Source organism: Propithecus coquereli, unplaced genomic scaffold (genome assembly GCF_000956105.1).
Source record: "Propithecus coquereli isolate 6110/MARCELLA unplaced genomic scaffold, Pcoq_1.0 Scaffold193, whole genome shotgun sequence".
Classification (NCBI taxonomy): Eukaryota; Metazoa; Chordata; class Mammalia; order Primates; family Indriidae; genus Propithecus; species Propithecus coquereli.
In genome coordinates, this window is record NW_012144190.1 from 1,198,455 (window position 1) to 1,212,578 (window position 14,124).

General features: G+C 47.7%; 1 protein-coding gene across 1 annotated transcript in view; it reads right to left on the minus strand.

The window, feature by feature from the left end:
• Nucleotides 1-4,708: 4,708 nt before the first annotated feature.
• LOC105809254 (SIGLEC family-like protein 1) overlaps nucleotides 4,709-14,124 on the minus strand; it is a 14,740-nt gene continuing 5,324 nt past the window's right edge. Inside the window, 5 exon segments of the mRNA XM_012643006.1 lie at nucleotides 4,709-4,735; nucleotides 5,795-5,809; nucleotides 5,811-5,952; nucleotides 7,338-7,437; nucleotides 7,562-7,843. Coding sequence (XP_012498460.1) covers nucleotides 4,709-4,735; nucleotides 5,795-5,809; nucleotides 5,811-5,952; nucleotides 7,338-7,437; nucleotides 7,562-7,843 — 566 coding nt within the window.

The following is a 14,124-nucleotide window of genomic DNA, read 5'->3' on the forward strand; positions in this document are numbered from 1 at the left end:
ATGGCCAAGAAACGAACATATCAAAGGAACAACCCAGGTCCCTAGACTTCCAATCCAGTGTCGTTTCCTTACACCAGCTGCCTTAAAAGCTGCTGTGTGATCACAGTCAAACCTTTTCTCTGAGTCACTTGCATCATATATAAAATATTGCAGTAAATCAGCCTGTCCTTGTCCACTGTACAAGGTTGGAGAGACACGGTGGGGAAAGAATATGGTAATGCGCAATGTCATTTAGAAATATCTTCATCTTTGACCTGTTTGGTAGGCAAAATTCTAAAGATGTCCCCACTACCAAGATTCCCATTCCCTGGTTAATCAACCAAATACTAATCTCAGTAAAGGCACTTTGCTGATGGAGTTAAGGTTACTAATCAGCTGATCTTAAATTGAAAAGATTATCTTGGACTACGTGAGCGAGAGCAATGTAATCACATGAGCCCTTCAAAGGAGAAGAGTCAGAGACATGCAGAAGAGAAAGAGACAGGATAGACGAGTCAGAAGAGGAGGTCAGAGAGATCTGAAGAATAAGAAGGACTCGATTTACCATCGCTGGAAGATAAAGGCAGGAGGCCAAGAGCCAAGGAGTTGGGGCAGTCTCTAGAAGCTGAGAATGACCCCAGCTGACAGCTAGCAAGGGCATGGAGACTTCAGTGCCAAAACGCATGGAACTGAATTCTGCCAACAGTATGAATGTTACTGGAGATGGCTTCATCCCAAGAGCCCCCAGAAAGCAATGTAGTGCTGCTGGCACTTGATTTAGGCTTGCAAAAGCTAGAGCAGAAAGCAAGCTGAGCCATGCACGCTACGCCAGAACTCCTGACCTTCTGTGAGATCATAAATGGGTGTTGCTTTAAGCTGCTAAATTTGTGGTAATTGTTATGGCAGCAACAGGAAACCAATACGACCTGGATGTGAAGCCAGCTCCAAGGGAAGGGGTCTAGATTCTCCTGGGAGTGAAGGGACCAGCAGCCGTAAGGCCTGGTCTTTGTCTCCTGCTTTCCAGGTGGTTCTGGGTCAGGCCCTTCCTGAACCAGGGAACTGCTTCCTTATTGGAAAGATAGTCTAGTGCAGAATTTGCAAATAAGTGGCTTTGTGAGGCAATTAAAATGTAGGGGGTTTTATTTAGCCCATACAAATTTTCTTTAGTTAGTTGCCAATGTTTAAACATCAGGATCCTCACATAAAAGTCTGAATTCCCAGCTTCTTAAAAAAAACAAAACTAGATCTGACAACACATGGCAACAATCTGGGTAGATACCAACTTCCTCCTTTAACAGGGGATGTGTTCTCCAGTCCATTTCTGTCCCTGCCCTCCCTGCTGTACAGAGCCCAGTGGTTCCCGCTGTGGGCTCTGGAGTCAGCCTGCCCGCACTTGAGCCTGGCTCCACCCTTGCCAGCTGTGCGACTGTGGGCAAGTTGCTTCCCCTCTCTGGATTTCACTGGTTTCCTCACTTTTAACTTGAAGATTATAGCAGCACCCATCTCCTAGAATTGTTGGGAGGATTAAATGAGTTAACGCATGTAAAGCTCTCAGAAAAGATCCCAGCACAAAATAAGCACTGAGTTAAGTGTTTATCATTCATGTCACCTGCCTGGGTCCCCTGGGACTGCTCAACTATTATTCCTTCCCAGTGACCTCTGGTTCAGGAACCAGCCCTCTGCTTCTCCATTCTGGTTTCTGTTTCTCGTAAGGATTTTCTCCCTCGTTCTCACACCAAGAAGATGCTCCCTAGGATTCCAGATAATGAATCCTTTCTCTCCATCATACCCCACTTCTGTGCTCCCCCAACCCCCACTGTCAAAATCCTTCCTCCTCCTTCTCCTCTTCCTTCTCCTCCTCCTCCAATTTTCATCCTCAAATGGAAGATTGGGAAGAGCTCTGGCTGGTGCCAGCTGGGGTTTTGCTAGCAACTCCCTGGGTAACTCTGGGCAAGTCCTGTCCCCTCCCTGGTTCCCTCTCATTTTCCTCGTCTGTAAAATGGGTGGGTTTTACTGCAGAACATCTAACGGTCCTTTAGACTCTAAAAGTCTAATCTCTTCCCAGTCTAATTTTCCACCACAGGTCTTGGCCGACCAAGGGTTGTTGTCACCAAGTAAAAGGGGCTCCCTGTCTTCAAGGCAACCTCTTTTCCCACCCCCTAAAAGACCAGTGCCTCTTTCAAATGTACCTCCTGGTTTCGTGTTCAGAGAAGCCCAGCCTGGACCTTCCTCAGCATTATTTCCTAGAAAACCAAACATCCTCCCGAATTTTTGCCGGCTGTATCAGGTGACGGATGGGCCGAGTTACTGTTCCGGAAACTGGAGAACCCACTTTCCAGAAACATGAATTGACTGATGTAACGACTCAGGGGGAGCCAGACGGAGGGACCGACACAGGAATGACGGTGACGGCGCATCAGCGCCCCGGGCCGCCGTCCTCACCTGGCCGCCGACGGTTTGCTGCGCACCCGCGGGTCTGCGCGCCAGCCGGTCCCGCAACCGTCGCTGCGGGCGCCCGGGGCTCTAAGCCAGGGCGCGGGACATCGGGAGAATCTTTCCTTGAGTAGGTGGCTCTGGAGCCCTGCCAGCCCTCTCACGCCAAGCGATTCGCCGTTAAGGGACTTTCCTCCGTCAACCCAGCGCCGTGGGCAGGCAAGCCACGGATCAAGGAGCAAAACGCCGGGGGCTCGACCCCAGGGCAGCCAGACGGCACCGTGCGCGCCCTCGTTCCCGTCCTGCACCCGAGGCCGCTGTCACCAGCAAAGCAAGCCGCACCGGGAAGCCCCCGGTCTCGATTCCCGCCCGACCCCATCTCTGACCCCACCCCTGTGTCCGTCCTCTCTCCTGTCCCTCTTCTAGGTCTCATCCGCCTGCCTTTCCCAGATGTACCGCCGCGCCGCCCCTCCCCCGCCCCGTGTCCGCCTGTCCCCTGTCCCTCCCAGAGGACTGGTTTCTTTAGAGAAGCAAACGCCAAACCCATTACAGAGGCTTCTGTCCGCAACTTAAAACCTTTGCTGCACGCGATTCCTCATAGATAAAGCCACACGGAATATGAATCCAATTTCAAAATTACAAAGCATACGTAGAAATAACCCCCCAACAGTGAGGACAAAATCTAAACTTCTCACCAGAGCCCTCCAGGCCCTGCAAGTTCTGGCCCCTCAGGAGCTGTCCCTCACTGGGCTCCAGACACCGCCCACCAGGGCTCTTGAACCACCAGCCCTCTCCCACATCAGAGCCTGGAACGTGCCTTGGGGCTGTGTGGCCAGCTCCCCATAGTCCTGTAGGTCTCAGCACAGTGCCACTTGCTCTGAGAGCCTTTCTCTGATTCTGTAATCCAAACTAGGTCCCTCTCCTGTGCTTTCTCTCATATTCTGTCCTTTTTCTTCCTAGTGCTCACCAACATTTTAAACTATAAATTTGTGTGTATTTCTTCATTGTCTGCATGCCTGTGTAGACCACGACTCCTTGGAGGCAGGGCAGTGTCTCGCCTGTTCTGCTAATTATCCAGCACATAGTGGGTGCTCATATTTCTGTGAAATGTGAACTGCAAGCAAGAGGTGCTTATCCTTGTGGGGGCTGATAGAAACGTCTACCCCGAGTACAAGACGACCATCTCCCTGGTGCTGCAAGATCACGGTCTGTACTCACTAATACTGCCCCAGAAATTACCCTCTGTCCACCCTCTGAAAACCACTGGCATCTGGATTGAGCAGGGAGGTTATTGTCCATTCTGAAAGGAACAAGACACAGCCATGGTCCACTCTGATGTCAGAATCCCTTTCTCATTCCTTGCATGTCTGCCTTTCAACCTGGCCAGGAAATACTGCAACAACCTCCTGATTAGGGTCTTTGCTTCCAGTCTTAGCTCTTCTGTATATGGAGAGAAAGAGAGAGAGAGAGAATGATCTCTCTCCTTACATCTGGTCACCCCACTTTCTTGCTTCAAACCTTACAACAGCTTATAATCCATTCGCTGGTTCAGTCAATTATTAGACAAACATTTTTGAGAGCTTATTATATTTTAGGCATCATTCTACGTGCTGGTGACACAAATAGAAAACAAGACAGACAAGGTCCCTGTTCTTATGGAACTTACATTCTAGGGGAGTCGGGATAAGGTCCTACGAGATAAAGCCCCAATGCCTTATCTCGGCATTCAGGGCCCATGGCAGTCTTTTCTCCACCTGCGTCTGTGGACACCACTTTTGCCCACTCCCCACACAGCCTATGTCCTGTGAAGATACTGAAGTTTAAAGGGGAGGGTGAAAGGTCTTGTCCAAAGGCAACAGCCACTGAGCACTGACGTTGGGATTTGATCCAAATATGACGGCTTCAAAGCCTGCTGCTCCTGCACGTGTATCTCAGGTTCTGGGCACACAGTAGGGCTCAGAAGCAAATTCCAGATGGACCCATTTCATGGTCTCATATGTGCTTTTTCTTCCTTTGACACCATCCCTGGCAGGGCATGTTTCTTCTGGCTAACTCAAACCACGCATCACAGACTTTGCCTTCAAGGTTTCTAAAACCAGGCCCAAGAGCAACCCTTTTTCAATGGAGAACAAATGTGAGGGGCAGGTGAGGGTTGAGAGGGCTTTGTGAGCTGACGTGGCTCTGGGGCTCCAGGCTTCTTATGGACGCCAGGGTTTCTGGGGGCTCGATGGATTTGGGGAACTTTTGTGATTCCAGGGATAATGGAAACTCCAGGCATGATGTACTTTCCACAGGCTTAGTTGGATCATTTATCTTGCTTTTCCTGGAAGGGGTGGGCATGTGGAACAGGGCAAAGAAAAAAGGATGTTGAAACGGGTCTAGAGCTGAGGTACCCAAATCTTAAAAGGACACCCCTTTGAGCACAGAATAAAGCAACGTGGAGCAAGCAGTGGCTTAGCCTTTCCTCACAACCTCATCATTGGAGCCTGCAACCCTGCCTTCTCCCTCTGGTCCTCTCCCGTGCACCTCCGGCACCAGGAGCCGGAGACTGCTCCCCAGACTCCTCTGGGACGTCTGGCCTGACTTCCTCAGGCAGGTTTGGTCCCTCCCCACTCTGTGCCACCATAACTCCCTGGCTCAGCCCTCATCCTGTGAAGGCACCTTCCCCACCAACCTGGTTGCTCTCTGAGGGCAAGGCCTAGGTCTGACCCATTTTTGCGACCCCAGCATTGCCCAGTGCAGAGACAGGGAGATACTGCAGGAAATATTGGTGGAATTTAATAGATGCATGGTTTATACGCAAAAGGTGTACACTAGGTCTTCTTGCTAGGAGGGCAGCAGGGCACCTCTGGTCCTGGAGAATCATAAACGATAAACAACAGTGAGGTCTAGCACCCCCAAACACTGCCAAGCCCTGCTGAAGGTGTGGAGTACAGATGAGTGAAGGATTAACCTGAGCTAGGCCTGATCTCCAAGCACTTCCGGCTGACTTGGGCCTGTGGCATCTACACTGTGCTGACCTCTGCCTGCCATACGCTCAGAGACCAAATCCTTTGGTTTCCTCTCTGATGCCACAACTGCTGTCAGGGTTCCCCCAAACCCCTTCTTAGGGAGGATTCAATGTGCTGGGGTGTGTGTGTGCGTGTGTATAAATTGCTGATTCTAATTATCCTTTAAATTATTTCTCTTAATTTTCATCCTTCTTTCCCTCTTGGGGTCTTAGCTTCATCATCCATAAAATGATCTGAAAGTACATTCTGGCACTTACATGTCCTACAAGATTGAGGATGATAACTCCCTCAAACCACTGTGCCCTCCTGTCCCCATGGATCTTCTTATCCTTATTCTGGTAGACCAGATTCCAGACACGATGGGTACCCACCAGTACCTGGCTCTCAGGAGACGGGGGCGACTGTGGATTTTCCTGGTTCCTTCAGCTTCAGAGACGTTTTGGGTTCTTGGCTGGCTTTGACTTTAATGCTCTTTTTTGCTCCGATCGCTGCAGTTTTCTTTGCCTGCTTCATTCTGGTATGTTTCACTCTAAGAAAATGAGCTTCTGATTGGTTGTGGCTCTCCACCTCCCTGTGTCCCCACATGGGCTCTGGTCTTGATCAGAAGTTCTGGTTTAGAGCCTCAACAACACCACCGGTTTGCTGTGTGATCTAGGGAAAGCCTCATACCCTCTCTGGGAGTTGGTTGCACACCCTGTATAATGGGGATAACCTGCTAATCAGGCTGTAGGGCTCAGATGAGGTCAGCTATGAAAGGGCCTTGAAGAGATTGTTTTTGGTCTTTAAGTCCAGCTGATGATACTTCAAAAATAGTACCTCAGTTTGCCCTGCTTCCTGGCTCCACTTCTTTCTCCCCCCAAGTCCCACACTTCCAGTTGCCCCTCATCACTTGCCCTAGCTCAGGCCTGGCTCTTCCCTGCTGGGACCTCAGCACCAGCCTCTGGCCTCGCTCTCTAGTCCGTGTCCCACCCCAAGCTCATACTTCCCTTCCCAGCTGTCTTCCATGGCTCCCAACTGAGGATTCAGTCCACGCTGCTGTCTGGACTGAACAGAGCCCCCTGCCCGACTCTCTGGCCTGACCTCCTGCAGCTCTGCCCTGCCCACTCTGGGCTTCTCGCCAACACGTCCAGCCAAGTTCAAGGCTCTTTTGAACCAACAAACACCAAGAACGTTTTTCAACCTCATTTTTTAGCCATTACCTGTCACTCTCGATGCACCTGACACTATACAAAGATGCTGGAAATGTCTCAAATGTACCCCTGGACTTCTGCATATAAAGGTTGAGTATCCCTTATCTAAAATGCTCAGGACCAGAAGTGTTTCAAGTTACAAATATTTTCAGATTTTGGAATATCTGCACACACATAATGAGATATCTTGGGGATGAGACCCAAGTCTAAACACAAAATCATTTATATTTCATATACACCTTAGCCTGAAGGTAATTTTATACACTATTTTTAATAATTTTGTGTAAGAAACAAAGTTTGTGTTCACTGAAGCATCACATAAGGTCAGGTGTGGAATTTTCCACTTGTGGGGTCATGTGGGCTCTCAAAAAGTTTTGCATTGGGGATGCTCAATGTGTACTACTTCCCACCAAGCTAATGTGTCCTCGGACAGCACCTTGGGGACTCTCTGCTGGCCTCTCCAGGGCTGCCGGTCCCTCCCCGGCTTCCTCCTTTACAACATGTGCTGCAAGGGTCTGTCCCCTGGGCCTGTTTTATGGCTCAGTATAGTCCTGATGGCCCCGGGTGGTGGTGTCTGTGTTAGGCCTCTTTCCCTTTTTAAACCCTGGGCTGCTTGAGGGCAGGGATCCCACCTTTGCCTTCGCTGTGCCCTCACCGCAGCCAGGGCCTGGCAGGTGGCAGGCTTTGGGTTGGGCTTGCAGGTGCATTTTACCCCAGTACTCACATGAGGGGGAGGAGGCAGAGGAAGAGCAATGCGATTGCAATGGCTCCGTAGACTACACCCTGGATCAGCCCTTTCATGAAGGTCTGAGAAACCAAAGAACCTGGAAGTAGAGCATTGAGAGGTTTGGCATCGGAGCCAAAGCTCTGCTCCCTCCTCTGGCCCCTGTGCCAGACCCCAGCCCGCTCCTCATCCTCACCCAGTCACCGTGCCCCTTCCAGCCTCACTTGACATCAGGAGGATGCTCAAAGTGTGGGTTCCGTTTTGGTTCTTTCCCTCACAGAGAAGTCTCGTCCCCATTTCTGGCTTCTCGGTCAGGCGGATGGTGCTGTTGGCCCAGGGGCCGAGCATGGTGGAAGTCACCCGGGGGCTGCCGTTTGTGCCATTCACACCCACGAGGGCACCTCCAACCCACCACTGCACGGAGGGTGTGGGGACCCCATGGAAGGAACAGCTGCATTGCAGCATCTTCTCCAAGGAGCAGGAAGAGTGGAGCAGCCTGGCAGGTGCTGTGGGCAGGGAGGGTCAGGAGTCAGCAAGGCATCCTGACCTCCTTGTCCAGTTCCTGCAGGGCCCAGCCTTCTCTTTATTCGCTACTCACAAGAGCTTCAGAAAGCCTTTCTGGGAGCCCACAGGATCACAGGATCCAGCCTTTGCTCAAAGACCAGTTCCTCTTTATCCTCTTTCCTCATCTGGCCTGAACCCGAGATGTAGATGGAGGGCGAGTACATTTCCTGAGGAGCTGCATTGCCTGTGATCCCTTGCAACCCGGGCCAGACGTCCAAGCCTGAGCTCTACTCTGCTTCTTGTCTTCCCATCCCCAACCATCCCCTTAGGCTCTGTGATCAATTTCTCCATCACTTACCGTCTGGCTGTCTTTGGGCAAATCACTTCCCTTCTCTTTGCTGTTTCCCAGTCTGTAAAATTGGGACATTCACTGAACCTATCTCATATTATCATTGCTGTAAGAATGAACACCCTAAGACTCGTAGTGCCCCTAGCTCGGTGCACGGTGAAGTATTACACATTCGATAAATAGAACTCCTTTCTCCATTTCCTTCTTGCCAGTCCCAAGTGGCCTTTGACTGAGCATTCGTTGGAAGCCAAGACTGCTATGGCATCTTCCGGATAAGAAGATTAAAACTGCCTCGCTCTACACAGAGTAGGCAGGGCATGTTGACCATTTGGTGAGTATCATGGATTAATAAGAAATGGTCACATTCATCAAGGTCTTCAACAATGAGGACTTGGTCTTTAGTGTTTTCACATACTTCTTCCTTGAGGTTGAGCTTACTGGCAGAAAGGGGTGACTTCCTCCTAACCAGGAGCTCTTGATCTTGGTCTCTTCATCTCGGTCACTTGGGGGGTGCGTGTTGAGGAATTTGCAGGGGATTGTGATACACGGCCCCCTCCGCTGCCCTCCTCCAGACTGTCTTTTCCATCTGAGAAAGCAAGCTGTGCGAACGCTGAAAACTGACTCACTTCGGGGCTTCTCATCGTATCTGAAACAGCTCCCTGTGCTCTCCTGTCTCCCCGCCACCCTGACTGTGCTCCCACCCTCACTCTCAACCCCACTCCCTGGCCCAGTCTGCTATTTGCTCCAGACACCTCCAGCCTGCCAGAATCTGGCACGTGGGGTCTAATCCATGTGGGTTATCTGGTGCTTGTGCCCCTATGTCCTTGTTCTTCATACCACCATAGCCCACCGCCACCCCCGGCCCCGGAGTCTTACTTACCCAGCTGTGGCAGGGGAAGCCCCATTCGCAGCAGCGATGGTTCTCAGGGCCAGCAGAGGCTCTTTACGATGCTGGCTCTGACATCAGAACCGTGTGATTCGGAAGGGGTGAGGTGATGGGTAACTGAAAGAGGATGTGGGGGTGGGGAAAGCAGAAAGTATTCTTAGCAAGAAGGCAGGGGCTTCCATCTCTTTGGTCATCCCGAAGGCCTGATCACCTGGAGAAGCAGGGATGACGTGGGATGAAATGCTCAAGAGCATCTAGGGACAGGGAGGCACCGCTATGGTCCTCTGTGAAGCCCCCGTGTCACGTCTCCTTTATTCTCTCTTCCCTAGTCTTCCCCCCCCCCCACTCCCCACTCCCTCAGGAGGGCCTCGAGCGCCAGGTCCTTTGGGTTCTCTCTTAAAGTTGAAAGAAATCCATGGAAAGTGATGCACCAGAAAGGGACAGGATCGGGAGGTTTGAGAGTTCAGAATATTCCACTGGGGCCCACAGGATCAATGGCGTGGAGGGGTGCCACCGCAGGCCAGGTGGCCAGGCGAGAGACTGTTGCCGTCATTGGGAAAGAACAACACACTTAAGCTGGTGCATGGGCTGGTGGGGTGTGGAGGGGATGGGACAGATTCAACAGATTTTTGGAAGAAGATCCTACTGTAGGCAGGAAAAGTCTGCTTTTTCTTTCTTGCTGACAAGAAAGCGAACTTTCCTGCTTTGCAGATCACTCTCCACAGTTTTCTATGCCAAAGGGAAAATGGCCCCCTTTCCAAATTTCACCCTGAATGTGCTTGTTCCTTCGCTCAGGGATTTCCCCTTTTCACAGCATTTCCTGGCAGTTCCCCGCTGCCCACTTCCCTTCCTGCATCAACTTCAAAACTGAGTTCAAGGCATTTCCCACATGTGGCCTTTCCTGACCTCCCCGCTCAGAGTAGAATTAAGTAGAATTACCTTCCTCCCAGAAATGCCCCAGAATCCATATTATAGAACATTCTAGCAGACAACTTGTTTGGACTTTTGAAAATGTCAATGTTTTGGGGAGAAAAACCGGCAGGGCTATTTTAGACTAAAATATACTAAAAAGACAGAACACTTACATATAAAGTGTGATCCTACGGGGGATCCTGAGCCAATTTTCTTAAGATATGTGGAGAAATTTGAATATGGATTGGATATTAGGTAATATCACAGAATTATTGTTAATTTTCTTAGATGTGAAAATGATATTATCATTTTATGGAAGAATGACTATTCTTCAGGGTATTTAATTTTTTTTTTTTTTTTTTGAGACAGAGTCTCACTCTGTTGCCTGGGCTAGAGTGCCGTGGCAGCCTAGCTCACGGCAACCTCAAACTCCTGGGCTCAAGTGATCCTCCTGCCTCAGCCTCCCGAGTAGCTGGGACTACAGGCATGCGCCACCATGCCCGGCCAATTTTTTCTATATATTTTTAGCTGGCCAGCTAATTTCTTTCTATTTTTAGTAGAGACAGGGTCTCACTCTTGCTCAGGCTGGTCCTGAACTCCTGACCTCGAGCGATCCTCCCACCTCGGCCTCCCAGAGTGCTAGAATTACAGGCGTGAGCCACCGTGCCCAGCCTCTCTTCCAGGTATTTAGAGGTGACTTTTTTTTTAATTTACAGTTGGCATTTCATTTTTTTTTTCAAAATATTATAGGGGTACAAATGTTTTTGGTTACATGGATCACTTTTGCAATGCTTGAGTCAGGGCCATAAGTGGACCTATCACCCAGAGAGTGTTCATTGTACCTGCTAGGTAGGTTTTTGCCTACCCCTCCTCCACCTTCCTTCCTGCTTGATTTTCACTGAGTTTTACTTCCCTCTGTGCACATGTGTGTCCATCCATTAGTTCCAATTTAATAGCAAGCACATGTGGTGTTTTTTTTTCCATTCTTTAGATACTTCACTTAGGATAATGGTCTCTAGTTCCACCTAAATTGTTGCAAAAGGCATTAATTCATCCTTTTTATGGCTGAGTAATATTCTGCGGCATACATATACCACATTTTGTGAATCCGCTCATGAATTGGCGGGCACTGGGTTAATTCCACATCTTTGCAATTGTGGATTGTTCTCCAATAAACATTCGAGTGCAGGTGTCTTTTTGATAAAATGACTTCTTTTCCTTTGGGTAAATACCCAATAGTGGGATTGCTGCGTTGAATAGTAGATCTACTTTTAGTTCTTTGAGGAATCTCCATTTTGCTTTCCACAGAGGTTGTGTGAATTTGCAGTCCCAAGAGGTGATTTTCAAAGTGCGCTGCAACTCACTTTCAAATGAGACAGCAAAGAAAGCAAGAGAAACAAACATGAACAAATGTTAACAATTGTTGCATATCGGCAGAGGGTATATGAATACTTAAATTTGAATTTTTCTGTGTGTTTAAGATTTTCATAATCAAAAGCTAGGGGGAATATTTAATAATAATAGATTACCGTAAGCTTGTTTAAGTGTTGATTCCAACTGCAGTTCTATTTTAGGTGAGAGGTCTCCTTGTTCAGCAAATCGACTTATTCCCTAACACTTGATCTTTCAGTGAATGAACTGATCAAAGTTCTTTCTTCACTCCAATGAAAGAGAACACAAGAAGCAATTTTCAACCACCCAGTAAACATTATAGTATTCCTCTACCAACATATCTCGGGAATACATAAGCTTTTTGACTTTGAGTCATGATTCAGCATGCAGGGATCTTGACCATTTCATCTTCCCTGGGATATCATGTTGACAATTATTCTGTTTATATGAAGGCATGGAAAACAGCAAGATCATAGATGCCACAGAATGTGATCATTTTCCTCCACCACATTTGCAAAACTTAAGAAGACTGAAAATGTCCAATGCTTACAAAAGTAGTAGTAGAAGTGGAAAGTGGTTTAGTCAAAACCACTGGAAGTCAATTTGGAACCATCTAGAAAAATTTTAAGTAGACATACACTTTGTCTTAGCAATTCCCCTTAATATTTTTATAGAAATCTGCACTATGCAGAAAGACATAGGAATGAGATTATTCAATATAGCATTATTTATTATAACAAAAAACTATGAAAAATCTAAACATTCAACAGTAGAGCAATGGTTAAGTAAATTATCATAATGTCTATAAAACACTTAGAATACTATGCAACAGTAAAAAATAAATCTACATGTTCTTATTTGGAAAAAAACTATGAAAAATCTAAACATTCAACACTAGAGCAATGGTTAAGTAAATTATCATAATGTCTATAAAACACTTAGAATACTACGCAGCAGTAAAAAATAAATCTACATGTTCTTATTTGGAAAAGATCTCTAAAATATATCATATTATTTTAAAAGAAGGGAGAGTACCATAATTTTATATACAAGTTTTTTAGACATCTTTTTGTGTATAGGTTACACGTGAACACATGATAAATTTGGAATCATGATCTCTAAAATATATCATATTATTTTAAAAGAAGGGAGAGTACCATAATTTTATATACAAGTTTTTTAGACATCTTTTTGTGTGTAGGTTACACGTGAACACATGATAAATTTGGAATCATGATGCGTGGGGCTCCCACGTCAAGGAGTCCCAAAAATGTCTCTTATCCGTCCCCTGACCATTTTTCCACTAATGTGCATACGACTTTGTGTCCTCAGCTGGGGGTCAGGCCAAGAGACCCAGGCCATTTTGCCATTTATCTCTATTAGATAATGTGTACATCATGTCAGGAAATTGGGGGTCAGATTTCTCATTGCCATATTTGCATCCTGGCTTTTTAAATTCCTCCAAGCTAGGCTAAATAGAACAGACTTGATTAGGGCCCTTCAATGTTGGGGCTCCCACTGGTCCACTCAATTTCCAACAAAGTTCCATTGAGACCTTTTTTTGACCCCCTCAATGTCCACTTAATTCATCTCATTTTTTAAGTGTTTTAATATGTTTTCATTCTGATTGGATGAATCCCTCTAATTTTTCCCCTGTGTCTTTCCTCATTATCTTGTGAATCACTCTAATTTTCTTTGCCATCTGTCGTTTCTGCATAACTTTCCCCATTAGCAGTGGGCCCAAGGCTAACAGCTGTAGCTTGGACTGGCTAGTACCCAAGCGTGGCCCAGCCTCAGGACCCTCTCATCCACTTCCGTCTTAGCTGTTACAGATAAAAATGACGAAGGGATTGTATATTTAGCTTGTTTCCTTATGCATCCAGTGAATCAACCCTTGAGGGCTGGATCCACCATTATGAAAAACCACTGGTAACTTTTACCCCCTGTAACTGACTGCAGAACTGCTGCTTTTCCATACCTCTGGGTGACCTTGGGGAAATTCAGGAGTCAAAGATTTGTCATTCTGACCTCACGTCCTTCCTCTTCCCAAACCATATGTTTCACTGAGTCAGGGTTGACCTAGTGAATCCCACTTCCAATGCCAAATGAAAGGGTAGGGAACAGTCTACAAGATGCCATCCATCACTTCTGACACCAACTGCAGATTTGGAGATCTCTAAGATTATGCTCATTTCTGAAATCATCTGCAAGTTTTTGGGTCCCCAAGACTACCCTTAGCTTCACTAATTTGCTAGAAGTGCTCTCAGAATTCATTGAAAGCTGTGACACTTATGGTTACTGTTTATTATAACGAAACGATACAGGTAAGAACCAGCCGAGGGAAGAGGCACACAGGGCAGAGTGCAGGAAAGTTCCATATACGAAGCTTCCAGGTGTCCTCTCCCTGTGGAGTCATGGAAAGCACAACTGAACTTTCCTGGTGGTGATGTGTGACAATGTGCACAGAGTGCTGCCAACCGGAGCAGCTCACCCAGCTTTGCGTCCAGTTTCTATCAGGCCTCCATCACGTGGGCATGGTTGGCTTTCCCTGTGGCTGATCTACAACCAGCTCCTCCTGAAGTTGAACTGGTATCACTGGATCCAAAGCCCCTATTCTAAATTTCATTGTTAGACCTCTGGTATGGCCAGCTCCCACTCTAAACCACACTGTCAAAATCATCGTGTGACCAGCCCCTGCTCTAAATCACAGTTTTAGACTACGCAGTGTGATGCAAGGCCCCGGG